General features: G+C 40.3%; 1 protein-coding gene across 1 annotated transcript; it reads left to right on the forward strand.

Moving 5' to 3' along the window:
- The first annotated feature begins 897 nt into the window (after window positions 1–897).
- Window positions 898–7,080, forward strand: rce1a (Ras converting CAAX endopeptidase 1a). The gene is made up of 8 exons (XM_033983608.2): window positions 898–1,205; window positions 1,735–1,837; window positions 1,928–2,011; window positions 2,473–2,551; window positions 2,668–2,835; window positions 2,929–3,000; window positions 3,088–3,150; window positions 3,952–7,080. Exons 1-8 carry the CDS (start codon window positions 1,036–1,038, stop codon window positions 4,179–4,181), a joined length of 969 nt encoding a protein of 322 aa, XP_033839499.1. The 5' UTR covers window positions 898–1,035; the 3' UTR covers window positions 4,182–7,080.
- Window positions 7,081–16,430: the final 9,350 nt, after the last annotated feature.

The raw sequence follows: 16,430 nt of genomic DNA on the forward strand, positions 1-16,430 counted from the left end.
TTATTTGCTATACAGTATATAAAGGATGGGCCCTCATCTGGCTGTGTCCTCATCTGCCTATGTCGGATTAGAAAACTGTCAAACCTGCGAATTGTGAATAGTTTAGTATATTGCCATGTGATCTATGACATTCATGTTGCCTATAGATCTAAATCCTGTGGACTAAATGGCCTTGGCCTAAGCATGATAAAACCATGACCCCAATTTCTTCAGTTTGTTTCACTTGCAAGCCTACAGCTTATTAAAGGTGCTATATGTTGGCCTACCTTTTTGGTTTGGTTGGTTTGTTGGTCCGACCTTCTTATCTGTGTCTCCATGGAGATTTTACTGCTTTGCCTAGAATGTTCCCCACGAATTTGTCTTGCATTTATCCAATTACAGGTGTTTTTATTACTAAAAAAAAAAAAATACCTTGACAAACATGTAGCTCATTCTTGCTTTGAGTGGGGTTGTGTCTCCACAGATCTCACCTGTAACTTGGCCCAATAGCACCATGTGCTATATTGTGGAACAGTCTAGGAAAAAAAGAAATAGGCTACATCAGAGACAAGCAAGTGGCGGAACCTCCACCACAAAAGTGACATAGTGCACCTGTAAGGTTATGTACCTAGATTAGAAATTTGCCAAGTGAATAGATAGGACCAATAAAATGCCTAAGCTTTTGGGTCTTGTTTGCTCTACTACTCTATATACCCAAGAACCGGTTTATTTTACTTTTACTTATATTTTTTTTGTTTTCTCCCTATAAAGAGGTAAAATATGTGCAGTATTGTCAGTAGAATTCATCTCCACAAGGCGGCAGTATTGCACTTCGACAGCTTTTTGGGCTCATTCTAGAGAACCTAAAAAAACTACAACTTTTTATTACGTCATTAAGAAGCGCCGCGGCGTCTATGGGGCTAACTGGCTAGCCGCGTTAGCTCTCGTTTTGACTGAAGCCTGATCTGACGCTTCGCCGCTCATGTCGACTGCTGATTTGCCGTGTTAGCTGGTCCAGCAGCCGGAGAGCTTAAGTTAAACTAGCAGTGAGGCGCCATGGCCGAGGAGGTGGATTTATCTCTGAAACTTCCCCTGGATGAGCTGCTCTACGGCAATGGAGACTTCGTACCTCCAGAAGGATTATGCTGGCTGTCTGTGCTATTCTGCCTGCTGCTGGCCTGCTCCTATGTGGGCAGCTTGTACATCTGGAGGAGTGACCTGCCCAGGTAACACAACATAGATGGATACTATGGAATATCCTTTTAATCTAAGATAAATGCAAATCATTGTCATTATACCGCGTTATTGCACGCTTTGGTGGTATATTTTGAATCATATTGCGTTCAGTGAGTAGATGTACCTTGTGGATATTTATAAAAGCTGACATATTTAGTTCACAGCTGGTGCAGCTATTTCTGGACTTTACAGTAGCGTCACTTAGTGGTGAAGGACGGATCCACACTTACCTATTTGTTGTGTTAATCCTCATTGAGAAACAAATGGGTGTGATGGAAGACGTTAACCCTTACTTTATGTGTAGGAGGCAGATGTACCAGTCTGACAACATGCTCTTTACATATATTGAAACAATTGCTTCTGCTTGTTTCATAGATGATAAATACGCTTAATCTTATTGTTGTCCTCAACCATCGGTGCTTTCTCATGCTTCACACAATTATTATGTAATTTTTATTCCCACTACATTTTCTATTGGGAATATTGATGTATGCCATTTTTATTTCCTGGCCCCCACAGGGACCACCCCATTGTGATCAAGCGGCGCTTCACCAGTGTGCTGGTGGTGTCAGGCTTGTCCCCTCTGTTTGTGTGGGCCTGGAGAGAGCTCACTGGGGTCAGGGTAAGACTTGTGCTATAGCTGTTACAGTGTAAGTTTTACTGTTGTGTAATAGAAATTTAATTTAGTGTAACTATTTCTGTTTTGTTTTAGACTGTCCCTTCGTTGCTGGCCCTCATGGGGATCCGGTTGGAGGGCCTCATTCCTGCCATCATATTTCCACTACTGCTCACCATGGTAACATATATAAGTACTATACAATCATTAAATTATAATTTCTTGTAATATGCTTTTCAGGCTTTTCTCAAAGCGCTACACTGCAGCCATTATTCATTTACTCCATGCTCTGGTGGTGGTAAACTTCTACTGTAGCTGTAGCTGCTCTGGTGTAGACTGATGGAATTATATATATATATGCGCCTCCTCATATTGATCATCACAATTTTCAATTCAATTTTTATAAATGGCTTCCAATATTAATTCCCTGTAAATAGCAAATAAAACAGACTTCTACTCATTGTCATTTAAAACTAAAGTCTGAACTCTGCTCCAAACCATGTGCTTTTAGTGACAGAAAATTGTCTGTCAATCTCTTGATTAAAAAGCTGATCATTGATGATTCAATTACTTGCCAGTCCTACTACACAACATATATTTTGCCCTGCCATCACAATACCAAAATGCTTCTTGCATTTAAGGTCTTGTTTCTGGGGCCCCTGATGCAGCTGGCCATGGACTGTCCCTGGAGCTTCATGGATGGGATCAGAGTGGCTTGTGGTAAGAATTCTAGAAATGCAAAGTTTATTATGACAAAATACAAGTTTTATCACTGGTCAAGCTTGACTTCAGACCTCTTGCTTTGCAGTCTCTTTTAAAGTGGTCTTTTCCTCTAGATCCATGGTTCTGGTCCCTGTGCTTCAGTGACATGCGCTGGCTGAGAAACCAGGTGGTGGCGCCGTTGACAGAGGAGCTGGTGTTTCGCGCTTGTATGCTGCCTATGTTAGTGCCCTGTGCTGGACCCTTCACTGCTATCTTCACCTGCCCGCTATTCTTTGGAGTTGGTCAGTTTGGGGTTTTTTTGTTCAATTTTGGAGTGATTTTTGTATGACTCTATTTCTGTATAACACGGTTTTCTTATGTTACTTTTATTTCAGCCCACTTTCATCATGTGATTGAGCTGCTGCGGTTTAGGCAGGGCTCTTTGTCGGGTATCTTCTTATCTGCAGGTGAGACACCAGGAGACACTAGAGATCGACATTGATTGATTTGTGTGTCTATTTTGTATGACCCTTATTTTGCCTCCCTTCTGACAGTGTTCCAGTTCTCCTATACAGCTGTGTTTGGGGCATACACGGCGTTCATCTTTCTCAGAACAGGTTGGTGTGGTGGTGTTGGTTATTTATGCATCAAGTGAAGCATCTACAAAAGACAAAAAAACAATCTATAGTTCTTGTTTTTTAATGTCTTCATGTTGCCTCTTGTTGCACATAAGGACACTGCACAGTATATCAAAGACATTTTAGACTAAGGGAACGTTAATAGGTTCACAAGGGAAATTATGTGGACACAGTAGCTCAATAATACAATACAGTATAGAAAAAAATCTCAACAAGGAGTGGGAGAGTGAGCATGATGGAGAATAGTTTGTTCCTCACTGTCACAATCCTTGAATAATTTGGGCTTCAGTTGAGTTTTAATGGACTTCCATTATTTAACTGTATTATGTAACATGGTTCAATAATGATTGATTATGTTGGCGTCATGTAAAACACATTAGCTAAACTACTGGGACAAGGCTCAATAAGACTAATGGGGTTTTCATAATTAATTCCAGACTGACATATATGGATTATCTGTTTAGAAGTGTTATTGAACATTCAAAAGACTTGTATTGTGTACTACTTTCCAACAAAGTACACTGGTGGTTCACTGGTAGGACTGTGCTTCATCTGCAGTTTGATAAATGTCTTTTCCCACTCTCCCTCACACTTCTTGTTCTTCTGCTGTATTTAAAAAGTGTATTGGCCAAAAATGCCTCATGAATGTACACAAAAAGCAAATCTTGAACAGTCATAACTAACTTTGAATAAACCATAGACATATTTAGCCCCTTCCCTAAACCCTAATCCATATTTCCACAGTGATGGCATTCTGACAAACCCTTCCCCTGTGTATAGGTCACCTGATGGGACCGGTGCTGTGCCACTCCTTCTGTAATTATATGGGTTTCCCTGCCATCAGCGCCGCCTTGGAGCACCCACAGCGCCTCACTGTTCTGGCCTCCTACCTCCTGGGTGTTGTCCTCTTCATCTTGTTCCTGTTCCCCTTCACGGACCCCTCCCACTATGGCCTCCCCACACCAGTCTGCACACTGGCCCCTTACCGCAGCTCCCTCTGTTTGTCCTGATGCTAGTCCACTTTAGGATATGGAAGAAGTAGTGACATTAGTTTCCAGTCCAGGTCGTGTCCAGCCAAGAGATGGGCCCGTTGCCATGGAAACGCAGGGAGCAGATTGAGTGCTGATAGAACACAGCACAGTCACGTTAAGAGCCGTTAGCTATGTGGGTCGTGGTGCGTCTGGTCGTGCAGGAGGGTGCTTGTGTGTATTATTATTATATTGCTACTAATATGAGGTTTGGATGTTGCTTTTTAGACAGAACACTGAAGGACAGGTTCACCTCAGATGTTACACTGGCAGTTTTGGATTTGTGGTGCATTACAATCGCAAATATGTTTTTTATGGCTTATTTCACATGGTTCCTATTTTTACCTTTGGTCTTTATACCTACCTCTGTGAGTGGAGATTTATAAATTTCATTTTTGGTTGAATTAGTACAGTAATTACCTCAATGGACTATCGTTATGGCAACAAGTCATTATAAGGGAGGATAAAGGGTATATTTGAATATACATTACAGTACATTTGCTTTTGGAAGATTAATTACTTTTAAATGAATTAAACATAATATATCCTAAACTGATCTAGTCAAACTGCAGCAAAGGTTTACAGTCACTGCCAGATTTTGGGTAGTTGAGATGAGCTTAATCAGTGTTTTTAAAGCAATCCGAAAAGAACCAAGGCCAAAGCTAACAAAATAAGACATCTTAACATTGAAACAATCTGAAATCATTCTACTGTCACTGAGCTGTAAGGGTCCATTACTGCATCTTTAAAAAACATATTTTGTGTTGTTGGTTTTTTGCTTAGAGACAGCTGTCCATCTTTTGTTTGTTCATTCCACTCAATGTTTACTGGTTCAAAGTGGTAGGACCTGGGCTAATAGCGAGACTGTCAGGAATTCTTTATAAGCTATACATATACTGTGAACATGTGGGCTGCTGGGCTCGAGAGCAATAAATCACTGACGACAAGTCGCTGAATGTAGAGTTTCTAGACATTTAGCATCTAAGTTTTGCCATTTTAAACTGAAGTCTGTCAAAAAATATACACAGATGACAAATGCAGACAGGAAAGGTCATTCAGGACAGTTTTGAAATGGAAACTGAGTAGGCGTATGTCTTTGGAGAATTGAATTGTGTTCAGTTGTATTTGATTCGTGTTAGAGTCTGATGAAATAGTTCCATGGTTTTATATTTATACGGATGACATGCCAATAAGAGCCGAGTTATGTGCTAGAAGAGTTAGAGTTTGTTAAGAATTCCTGCTAAAGAGGCCATTGAAAACTGAAATGGTTCCAAAGTAATTCTCCTGAGATTTGTGGGTTCACGTTCTCATAGAAGTCCATTTTGTTCAGCTCAAAGCTATGCGATGCTGGGGAAGTCATTTGATAAACAACTCTGCATGGAAAATTCTTTTTTCCAATAACAAACTTAAGATGGTTTAGAGTAGTATAGTAGTAGTCTTCTATGTGGCTGACCACTCCCTGAACTACTTTTAAGGCAATACATTTAAACAGAGTTTGAACTATTTTGCTTATCTGTATGTATACGTTTACATGCCAGCAGGGGGAGCCAGTGTTGTGCGTGATTTCCCCTATCCTGCTCTCTCTTCCATCTGTTTATCAGTGCCTCTGACATAAGTCATTACTGCAGAAACCAATTTGTCTGAAGTTGGAGGAGATGGATTTGAAGTGTGCAGATAGAAACTCCCTGCACTGCTCCATTCACAATGCTTCTATGTGGACCTGTATAATTGCCCTGTATGCTTTGTACCACAATAGATCTTAATGGCCAGGGCAATTACCTAATCACTTAGTATGAAACCGTAAGGCCATGTTGCATTCACATGGAGTCAGAGCAGAGGGGGGACTGATGTTACTTTAGGTCAGGAGATTAGAGCATAATAAGAGTGGGAAAAGCATCCCAGATGATGTCAATGTATAAAAAACAGATCTCTAGTGCAAATCCCTTTTAAACATTTTACCTGAAATCCACGTTTCTGCTTCTGTGAGGTAACACATGTGGTTACTGCAGATCTATGTTTGTTGCTTGTGAAATCTATGCTAGTGGACTGCACAAGAAACATTTTCAACTCTATACCCCAATTTTTAAACTATTTTCAAAAACTGTCACATTCACATTTTTGGAAGCAATAAGATAAGTATTATTTATCTTTATAATGAGAATTTGTGACATGAAACTAGACTACTATGTTGTTCTGTTAGCAAGATGATTCAAACCTGATATTGGGTCAAACTTTCAAATTAGCATTTACCCCTCAACTAAAAATCTCAGTAAACCTTGAATAGATAAGTTTTTCCCTTTTGTCTCATTCCATGAAAGCAACATGAGTCAGTATCATTGTACATAAAAACTTTGAGTTTTTGATGGATGCTCAGAAATGATTTTCTTAACATCCATGTAAATATGGAATTGTTGAATGTAATCGACTTTTGACTCAAAAGTAAATTTTGTGTCATCTGAGAGATGGAAAAGTAAATGAAAAGTGTCAAGTGCTCATGCTAAAACTCTAGCTAAAATTACACATTGTATTTCTACTCAACAGTGTGGTCAAATGTGAGACTTTTGCATAATCTATTTTTGCTAGGCAACGTTAGCGGCTTGTATTTTCATATGAACACCTGATGGAGAACTACTCACACTTGAGTCAGCTGCTTAGACAATACTCCAAAGGTTTCTACTGAGCACTATATTTTATAAGCAAGCAGATATATTTTGAGATGGAACAGAGGTTAGGTGATCATGTATTTTATTCACACTGTCACACTTCAGAATGACGCCAGTGTACCATGTTTTAGTATGACAATCTTTTACACAGACTTTGGAGTCACTGCTGAACACTGATTTGTAAATAAATGTTTTATAATAAATTTATTATTATTGTTGTTGTTATTGTTTTATTCACTCTTTATCACTTGTTTGCCTCTTATTTACATTTCCTTAATTTCTATATGACAAAATAACCCAATATTACCAGTGATAGCCATAGCTTAGTCTGTCATTTGTGGGCAGCAATTAATATTTAGTTTAAATTAAACTATTTAGAAAGTGAGATTTAGTCAAGTAATCTACTTTTATTTTGTCAACATATTACTGGAAAAACTTGGACCAATATAAAATAGTGTGTGTTTTTTTTTGTTTTTTTTAATTTTTTATTTTTTTAACGTATGTTACTAATATGAAACACTGACACAAAATATGGGTATATTAACAATATTTATTCAAATCATCTAAAATAAGAATGGACAAATAGCCCTAGTCTTTCCGCCAAGTGACTGCAGCCTTGTCAAAGCCTTGCAATTCTGACCAATTAAACTCCCAATAATAAAAACTGCTAAAGGAGCTTCTTTGTGCTGACAGCATGATACTGAACTTGTTTTAAAGGTACAATTGTAATTCGATAAAAGTGCTCACGTCTCACTCTACACCCTACACTCCAGGCTGCTCAAATGCTGCAGGCCATTTTAGATCCACCTGTGATTGTTCCTAAAGTAAAGCTGAGTGATTGTGACAGGAAAGTGCACCAGCAGTGGAAATAATGGACCAGTTAAAGCACATGATGGGAGAGGACAAAGGAGGATGGATTGGGTAGAAGAAGAAAAAAGATTGATATTTGGGATGACAGAAAGCCATGGATTCTGACCTTTTTACTTTGTACTACTTAGGCAGATGCCACTCATGTTTAACAGTAATTTTTTTCTCTAATAAATCCCAACAGTTCCCAGCCTAGGACAAAAATTTCTGTCTTAAAGACTTATTAATATCATCTGATAGAGGGAGCCACATTCAAGACACAAAAAAGTACATAAGAATTTAAAATGGACCAATCATATGTTTCACGCATTGTTTCATAAAAGTGCATTTATCTAAGCTTTTTGCTTTTTTATGAAAACTGCTGTTGTTTGACTGTGCACAACAAAAGAACAAATGAACATTGAACATTTTATGAAAGCAAAGCCTTGGATCATTCATCTGGCACACTCATTTACATTTCTTTTCTCAAAGTTGTTGAAAATAAGCACAAACTCTGGCAAGCAAAATGCTTTTACAAAAAGGGCTGGAAGTGAAAGAGTTAATACATAACTGTGTTTCACCAATCTAGCTCCATTAAATTTTATTCAGTGTCTATGCAGAGCTTCTGTAGATGGCTTGGTGCTCACTTAAAGAAAAGGTTAAGTGCAGAGTCAGAACTTGCAAGGATAATTTCATTCAACACTTTAAATATTTTTTGTGCCTTTAACTGATAAAAAGTAAAGTTATGTGATGGTTGGATTCAGTTTTATTAGCATAGGTAGGCTAACAGTGTATTTCCTACTTAGTCTTTGATAAGCTGACGGTGAAAACTAGCGATCACTCCTAATCAACTGAAGTTTTATGTAATATTATGGCTGTTTATTTTTAATAATAATAATATATTTAATTTCTATTACACTTTATATTTGACACCAAATCTCAAAGTCCTGCAGAATTTAAAATAATTCAAACAAAACAATTTTAAACGATTTTTGGTGCAAGTTTTTCTAAAAAGGTAGGTTTACATCCTCTTTAAGCATTCACTGTCTGTAGAGCCCTGAGGTCGTCTTTTAGGGCGTTCCACAGACAAGAAGCAGCCCTGTCCCCAATGGTATTGAGCTGTGTCCTTGGTGGGAGCTGACGGGGTTGTTGGCCTAACCAGTTCCTGGCTGAGCTGTGTGGTGTGACTATCACTGTGGAGACAGCGGTGGGTGCGCAGGAGTACCTTGCACTTAATGCAGAGGTGAACAAAAAGCCAGTGCAGTGTGTAGAAGATGGGGGTGATGTGCTTGTGCTTCCGCACCCTCATCAGGATCCTGACAGTGCTGTTCTGGACATACTGAAGCTTTTGAATGCTCCTGCCAGGGATGTCGATGAGGAGTGCGGTACAGTAGTTAGCGATATTATGGAAGTGAAAGAAAGAAGTATGCAGATGTCAAAGGAAAGATGGGGGTTAAACTTGACCCTAAGGTTGTTAACAGAGGGAGAGCAGGAAATGTTGTGGCCAAAGAGTGCAACAGAGGTTATCCAACAGATGGAGATATTGCTCCATAGTGTGCACAGTTCAGAAGGTCCATGGGACGCTCGCCATCTTGTTTCACCCCCATGCTCCCCAAAGTTCAGTTTTAGCTGCATGTTCTTCAACCCACCCTTAATGGCCTGTCATAAACAGTATAAAATGTTCATAAATACACAAAATAAAAACTCTAGCAGTTGTAAAATTAAAAAGGTCCATTTCCTATCTTAACTGGTAGTGTGTTGAGGTGGTGCTGTCGCCATGAGGGTGAACAGAAAACAAGTCTGGCCAATGAACTGAGCTCTAAAATACACCGTGTGCTTCACTATTTTACCACAAAGCAACATAAAGTCACTCCTACAGTTTTATACTCCCACAAAATGATAGTTACATTGCATAGATAATTCTTAAATATAAAATAAATTTCTTTCACTGACCAAGTCCCATTCATCGAAATACCAAACATCTCCTCAAAGGGACAGGTTGGAAAAACAAAAACACCTTTCAGCTTTTAACATATTTTTTAATTGAATAAAACATTGCGGATGTTTTTATTAATCAGTTAACCATACTGACATATTTATTAACTTTTTATTCAACATATGTATTTCTGTTTTCATTATCATGCTTTTACTATGACCTGGGTTACAATAACATTATGATTTAAACTAGCTTGTGTATCTAGGCCTATTCTTAGCTTGTTTGTGAGCGCTATGTGTACTTTCATAGACCACTACATCAGCTGTGCGCACTTTCCCTATGCCCTCAGTTTTTCCACACTCACTTCAGACTGTCCTTCTATAGCACATAGAGTCCTGAAACAACACTTTGTCTTATCACTTAGGCACCACATGAATTTTATCAAGCTCCTGTCCACACCAGTGAGACCTCAATGTTCAGGACACGTCAAGTCCAAAGGAAAAACAAGTATACATATATTAGCTATACCAGTGAGAGTGCAACTATATCTGTTTGCTGGTGATGCTTGTTGCTTCTCACCAAAAAGATAGATAAGTTATTTTATTTACATTTTATTTTGTTATGTATTTGTTTGTTTTATTTTTATTTTGTGTTTTTATGCTATGTTTTTATATATTTTTTGTGTTTTGGGGGAAAGGGGTGGGTTACAAGGTTGTGACCGTAGTCATTTTATGCTTTAAGTAACTCTGTCTTGTTTTCTTGGTTATCATTAATATGCTGTTTCATGTTTTACTTTATAATTTTTAACTTTACAATCTTTAACTGTTGGATTCAATAATGGAAACTGTTGGGAAGTTAATTGGAATCCAGTCAAAACCCCAATTTAATTAAATAATCTATTGAAAAAAGCAATCATTTCTAAATAAAATGTACTGCGTGAAGGACATTTCTGTGAGAGATTGCTGGAGATACTGAGAATGATGATAATGATGAATAATGACACTAAATGGCAGTTTTTTTTTCATGAAATATGGACGATGTGATGATGTAGAGCTTTTTTCTTAAGCTCAAGGCAAAACAACAAAGTCACAAATTGAAAGTGAAGTCTAGATTTATTACAGCGGAGAATGTTCTAAATTATTCTTTAATAAATATGAAGGCTTTATCAGTGTCAAGGAAGAGCAAATTTAAATATAGTGTGAGATAATCTATGTGAGGGATGGACTGTTTGATTATAGAAATTCATAGGAACTGTGTTTTCACCTCATCATACATGGACTTCTATAAAAACACATTATCAAGCAGCACACCAGCAAGAGAATATGACTGCAGGACAGTATGCAATATCCCATTAAAACACACTGATTGTAGATAGCCGACTTTAATGTAGTATATCTTTATTCTTCTATAGGAGCAGTGGTGGAACATAACAAAGTAAAAGTAGTAAAGTACTGTACTTAAGTATAAATTTTAGGTATCTGTACTTTACTTATTTATTATTGTTTGAGACCTGCTGAAAAGACTGAAAGGTTTATTTTTTACACATTCATAATTCAAACAAACCAAAATATACAAATAAAAACAGGTAGAAAAAAACTATATTCAGTTGTTGCAACACAAATCTGTATCAAAATAAATACACTTGAAGGTTTATTAGATCTTAAAATCTGAGTGAAATACTTTTACTTTTTACTCTTGAAGTTCATTTTTAAACATTACTTTAATACTGTTATGTAAGTAGATATTTTCATGTGATCCTTTTACTTTTACTTGAGTATTTCTTTGCTCCTTTATCTGTACTTTTACTTAAATAACAAAACTGAGTACTTTTTCTGCCACTCTATAGGACATTATATATTGCAAATATATATGATGTTTTAGAAATAAATGTCAAATGTATTACATGGATTTATATGATCATGGTCTTATCTGAATTGTATCATTTATATTCACTGCACAATAGTATGCTGCCAGCAGTCAATTTTCAGAGCTACAGCGGCCTGCCCGTGCCACCTGTCAATCTGGGTGCTCTCTGACATAACCACTCTAAACCGGTTTAACGGGCTGAAGCAATATGTGGAAATAATGACACCTTTTTTGGATTGTTTATTAATAAAAAATATAGCAAAAAATGTATTTCACTTGTCAAAAGTCTTGACATGTGTTTTGCCAAACCCATATGATCTAAAACAATCCACAGTTATTACTTACTCAATTCTTTTTGATGTAGAACCATTTCTTTTGAACTGACAGGCAAAACTTTCATCTTGAAAAATTCCTCTGGACCTAAAATTGGAAATGAATTGGCATGACGTGGGCAGTGCATGCATACAAACACAAACATCAAAAGTGTCTGCCGCCATCTTTAATACTGTCTAACCTGTTATCAGTGCAGATCTGGTCCCATGGGCGCTCCATAATGAAACACTCCAGCTGTCTCTACTCATCTCCTCTGTGCGTCATCCTTCACCAAATGAATGCCTTCTCTCCAGGTAGAACTACTATTTGTTTAACCCAATATCTACTGTGGCTTTATCTGACTGGGCCTTTCTTCCCAACATGCTTCAAGCTTTAGTCCAGGAGCTGTGGCTGCACTCAGGAGGTGTGAAGCTGCTTGCAGACTGCTGTCTCCCCAGCTGGTCTTTCATTAGATGCTTGTTTGTGTATGATGCTCTGCAGGATGAGAAAATGCCACAGAGGAAAAGTAATAATTTCCACCTGTAGTCCCTGGACAGGCTGATGTGTAATAAAAGTAACAGTTTGGTGTAGGTAGATGAAAGACCTGTAAACATATTGTACATACATCTAGTACAACACATCTCGCCCCTCAAATACGCCATTTCGTTTGCGGCAAATAATTATGAGATGCTTGGAATGCATTAGGTAAGTAAAGCAACACATTTGGCCCATTTAAATGGTTAATTTTAAATGTTAGCAAACATTTAAAATTAACTTGTTTTTCACAATAAAACAAACTAAAAATGTCAATGGAATTGCATCGGGAGAGTAAAGATGGCTTAGCTATACAGATAGTTTTCTTAACTCTTTTGCTGCTTTTCTCATTATAGACAATAGACATATTTCACATCTTTAAAGCTACAATTTCTATATTATCTTAGACAGTGTATTACTCAACTCTACTATTTTGTGTTTGGTTTAGGACTGGAGCATAGTCAGGAATTCTAACTCATGTCATGTGATCACCGTGGAGAGAGAATTAGCTCAAGATGGACAGTCGTGGGAAGTCACAGTAGTAGTGGACTGCAAATGTACCATTATTTCTTTGTATACTTTGTGCCTCCCACTATGTAACCACGGCAACTTGGCAGTAAATATTACACTGGGTTACAAAAAAAACATTTTTGAAAATTGTCTGTGTTTTTTCAACTGAATTAGGACCATTTTGCACCGCTGAATCCAAAAATGATATCCATTCCTCAGGTCAGGTTTTTATGCTAATTTGATTTTGAAAAATCCGATCTGACTAAATTGATTACAATTTTGTGACATTATCAGTTGATTTTCTTTAATATTTCTCATCCAAAAAATGTTTTAGGAGATAAAAAATAGTTTTCTAACAGAATGTATTAATTAAATGTTACGTTATGTTAATTGATAAAGGTAAGTACATGTAAATTGGAATGTTACGTTATCATTGTGCAAAATTCAGGACATGAACTTCTGTTTCTATGAACCCCTTGAATGCTCAGCAGCAGGGATGTCTCTCTTCAGAGTCCAACAGTAATCAGCCATCATGACTGCATCTCAGCGTCCCTGATACCTGGTCTCCATCTCTTTTATGTCCTGATGGAATCTCTCCCCCTGCTTATCACTCAGTGATCCCAGATTCTCAGGAAACCTGAACATTTAGCTCCTTTTGGGAAAAAGGATGTGGAGCATCATCATTAAAACCACACTGGAGGAAGGAAAGACAGGTACTGGAATTTCATCACAGTGAGCTACACATCAATAGCCCAGAAGTAGCTATTGATGTCGGCTCCCTCCAAACCATGGGAATTCCAAACTTCAGACAACTCTTCTTGCCTTTAGTCCACTGACGCAGATACTCGGTGCGTGACTCGCATGCCATGTGTGGCACCCAAGCTTCATCTTGGTCACCAAGTTTAATACCAAAATAAGCATGGTAAGCACGCTTTATGAAACTTGTGACTTGATTCCTGTTAGAAACATTGGTGCATTCACCACAGATGTAGCAGAATATGTCAGGCTTATTTTTGCAAGATCTTCTAGTTGAAACCATTTCATTCACTTGTAATATAAAAAAAAAAACAATTAGTCATAAGTTGGTACATGCAAAATCTTCAGAATTTGTTTATAGCAAGAAATATAACAGAATTTTGCATCATATGACATGAAAATACTCATACATGTAAACAAAATCGTCCAAAAACAAATATGTAGCTTAGTTCAGAACGTTGACCTGATTGAGCAAAACCAATGTGATTTTTGGATTCAGCACATCAAAATTATCCTAAATCAGCTAAAAAATCTTAGACAATACATTTCGTGTTGACCAGTGTTATTAATTCAGTATGTCTTGGTGTTTGTTCATGGCTTTGCATCTGTAACTTGCCATAGTCCACATATATCTTGACTGAATCGTACATGCATCTGTTGTCTGTCTAAATTGCATTAAAGGGGCGGGTGCAGAGAGATCCGGGCGGCAGTCGAAGGCGGGGACCTCGACGACTGGATCTCCGGACATGGAGACTTGCTCTGGGGACGTGGAACGTCACCTCGCTGGGGGGGAAGGAGCCTGAGCTTGTGCGGGAGGTTGAGTGTTACCGGCTAGATATAGTCGGCCTCACCTCCACGCACAGCTTGGGCTCTGGAACCCAACTTCTTGAGAGGGATTGGACTCTCCATTTCTCTGGCGTTGCCTGCGGGGAGCGGCGGCGAGCTGGGGTGGGCTTGCTTATTCAGAATCAGAATCAGAATCAGAATCACTTTTATTGCCCCACAGCTCAGCCGCTGTGTGTTGGGGTTCACTCCGGTGAACGAGAGGGTTGCGTCCCTGCGCCTTCGGGTCGGGGACAGGTCTCTCACTGTTGTGTCAGCCTACGGGCCAAACAGCAGTGCAGAGTACCCGGCCTTCTTGGAGTCCCTGGGAGGGGTACTAGACAGTGCACCAACCGGGGACTCCGTTGTTCTCCTGGGGGACTTCAACGCCCATGTGGGTAACGACAGTGACACTTGGAGGGGCGTGATTGGGAGGAACGGCCTCCCCGATCTGAACCCGAGTGTTTTGTTATTGGACTTCTGTGCTAGTCACAGCTTGTCCATAACAAACACCATGTTTGAGCACAAGGGTGTCCATCAGTGCACGTGGCACCAGGACACTCTAGGTCGGAGGTCGATGATCGACTTTGTTGTCATGTCATCTGACCTCCGACCGCGTGTCTTGGACACTCGGGTGAAGAGAGGGGCTGAGCTGTCAACTGAGTTGGATCCGCTGGCGGAGGAGGAAGCCGGACAGACCTGGCAGGCCCAAGCGCATTGTGAGGGTCTGCTGGGAACGTCTGGCGGAGCCCTCTGTCAGGGGGGTCTTCAACTCCCACCTCCGGGAGAGCTTCTCCCTGATCCTGGGGGAGGTTGGAGACATGGACTCCGAGTGGGCCATGTTCTCCACCTCTATTGTCGATGCGGCTGCTCCTAGCTATGGTCGTAAGGTCTGTGGTGCTTGTCGCGGCGGCAATCCCCGAACCCGGTGGTGAACACCGGAAGTAAGGGATGCCGTCAAGCTGAAGAAGGAGTCCTATCGAGCCTTGTTGGCTCGTGGGACTCCTGAGGCAGCTGATGAGTACCGGCGGGCCAAGCGTGCCGCGGCTCGGGCAGTCACAGAGGCAAAAACTCGGGGTTGGGAGGAGTTCGGGGAGGCCATGGAGGAGGACTATCGGACGGCCTCAAAGAGATTCTGGCAAACCGTCCGACGCCTCAGGAGGGGGAAGCACTGCTTCACCAACACTGTTTACAGTGCGGGTGGAGAGCTGCTGACCTCGACTGGGGATGTTGTCGGGCGGTGGAAAGAATACTTTGAGGATCTCCTCAATCCCACTGTCACGTCTTCCGAGGAGGAAGCAGAAACTGGGGACCCAGAGGCGGACTCGTCCATCACCCTGGCTGAAGTCACTGAGGTGGTTGGCAAGCTCCTCGGTGGCAAGGCTCCGGGGGTGGACGAGATCCATCCTGAGTACCTCAAGTCTCTGGATGTTGTGGGGCTGTCTTGGCTGACACGTCTCTGCAACATCGCGTGGCGGTCGGGGACAGTACCTGTGGAATGGCAGACCGGGGTGGTGGTCCCTCTGTATAAGAAGGGGGACCGGAGGGTGTGTTCCAATTACAGGGGAATCACACTCCTCAGCCTTCCCGGTAAGGTCTATTCCAGGGTACTGGAGAGGAGAATCCAACCGATGAATCCAACCGATGAATCCAACCGATAGTCGAACCTCAGATTCAGGAGGAGCAGTGTGGTTTTCGTCCTGGTTGTGGAACAATGGACCAGCTCTATACTCTCCATTGGGTCCTCGAGGGCTCATGGGAGTATGCCCAACCAGTCCACATGTGTTTTGTGGATCTGGAGAAGGCATTCGACCGTGTCCCTCGTGGTGTTCTTTGGGGGGTGCTCTGGGAGTATGGGGTCCGGGGCTCTTTGCTAAGGGCTGTCCGGTCCCTGTATGACCGGAACAGGAGCTGTGTTCGCATTGCCGGCAGTAAGTCAGACCTGTTCCCGGTGCATGTTGGACTCCGCCAGGGCTGCCCTTTGTC

This window comes from Periophthalmus magnuspinnatus, chromosome 18, assembly GCF_009829125.3.
Source record: "Periophthalmus magnuspinnatus isolate fPerMag1 chromosome 18, fPerMag1.2.pri, whole genome shotgun sequence".
NCBI lineage: Eukaryota > Metazoa > Chordata > Actinopteri > Gobiiformes > Gobiidae > Periophthalmus > Periophthalmus magnuspinnatus.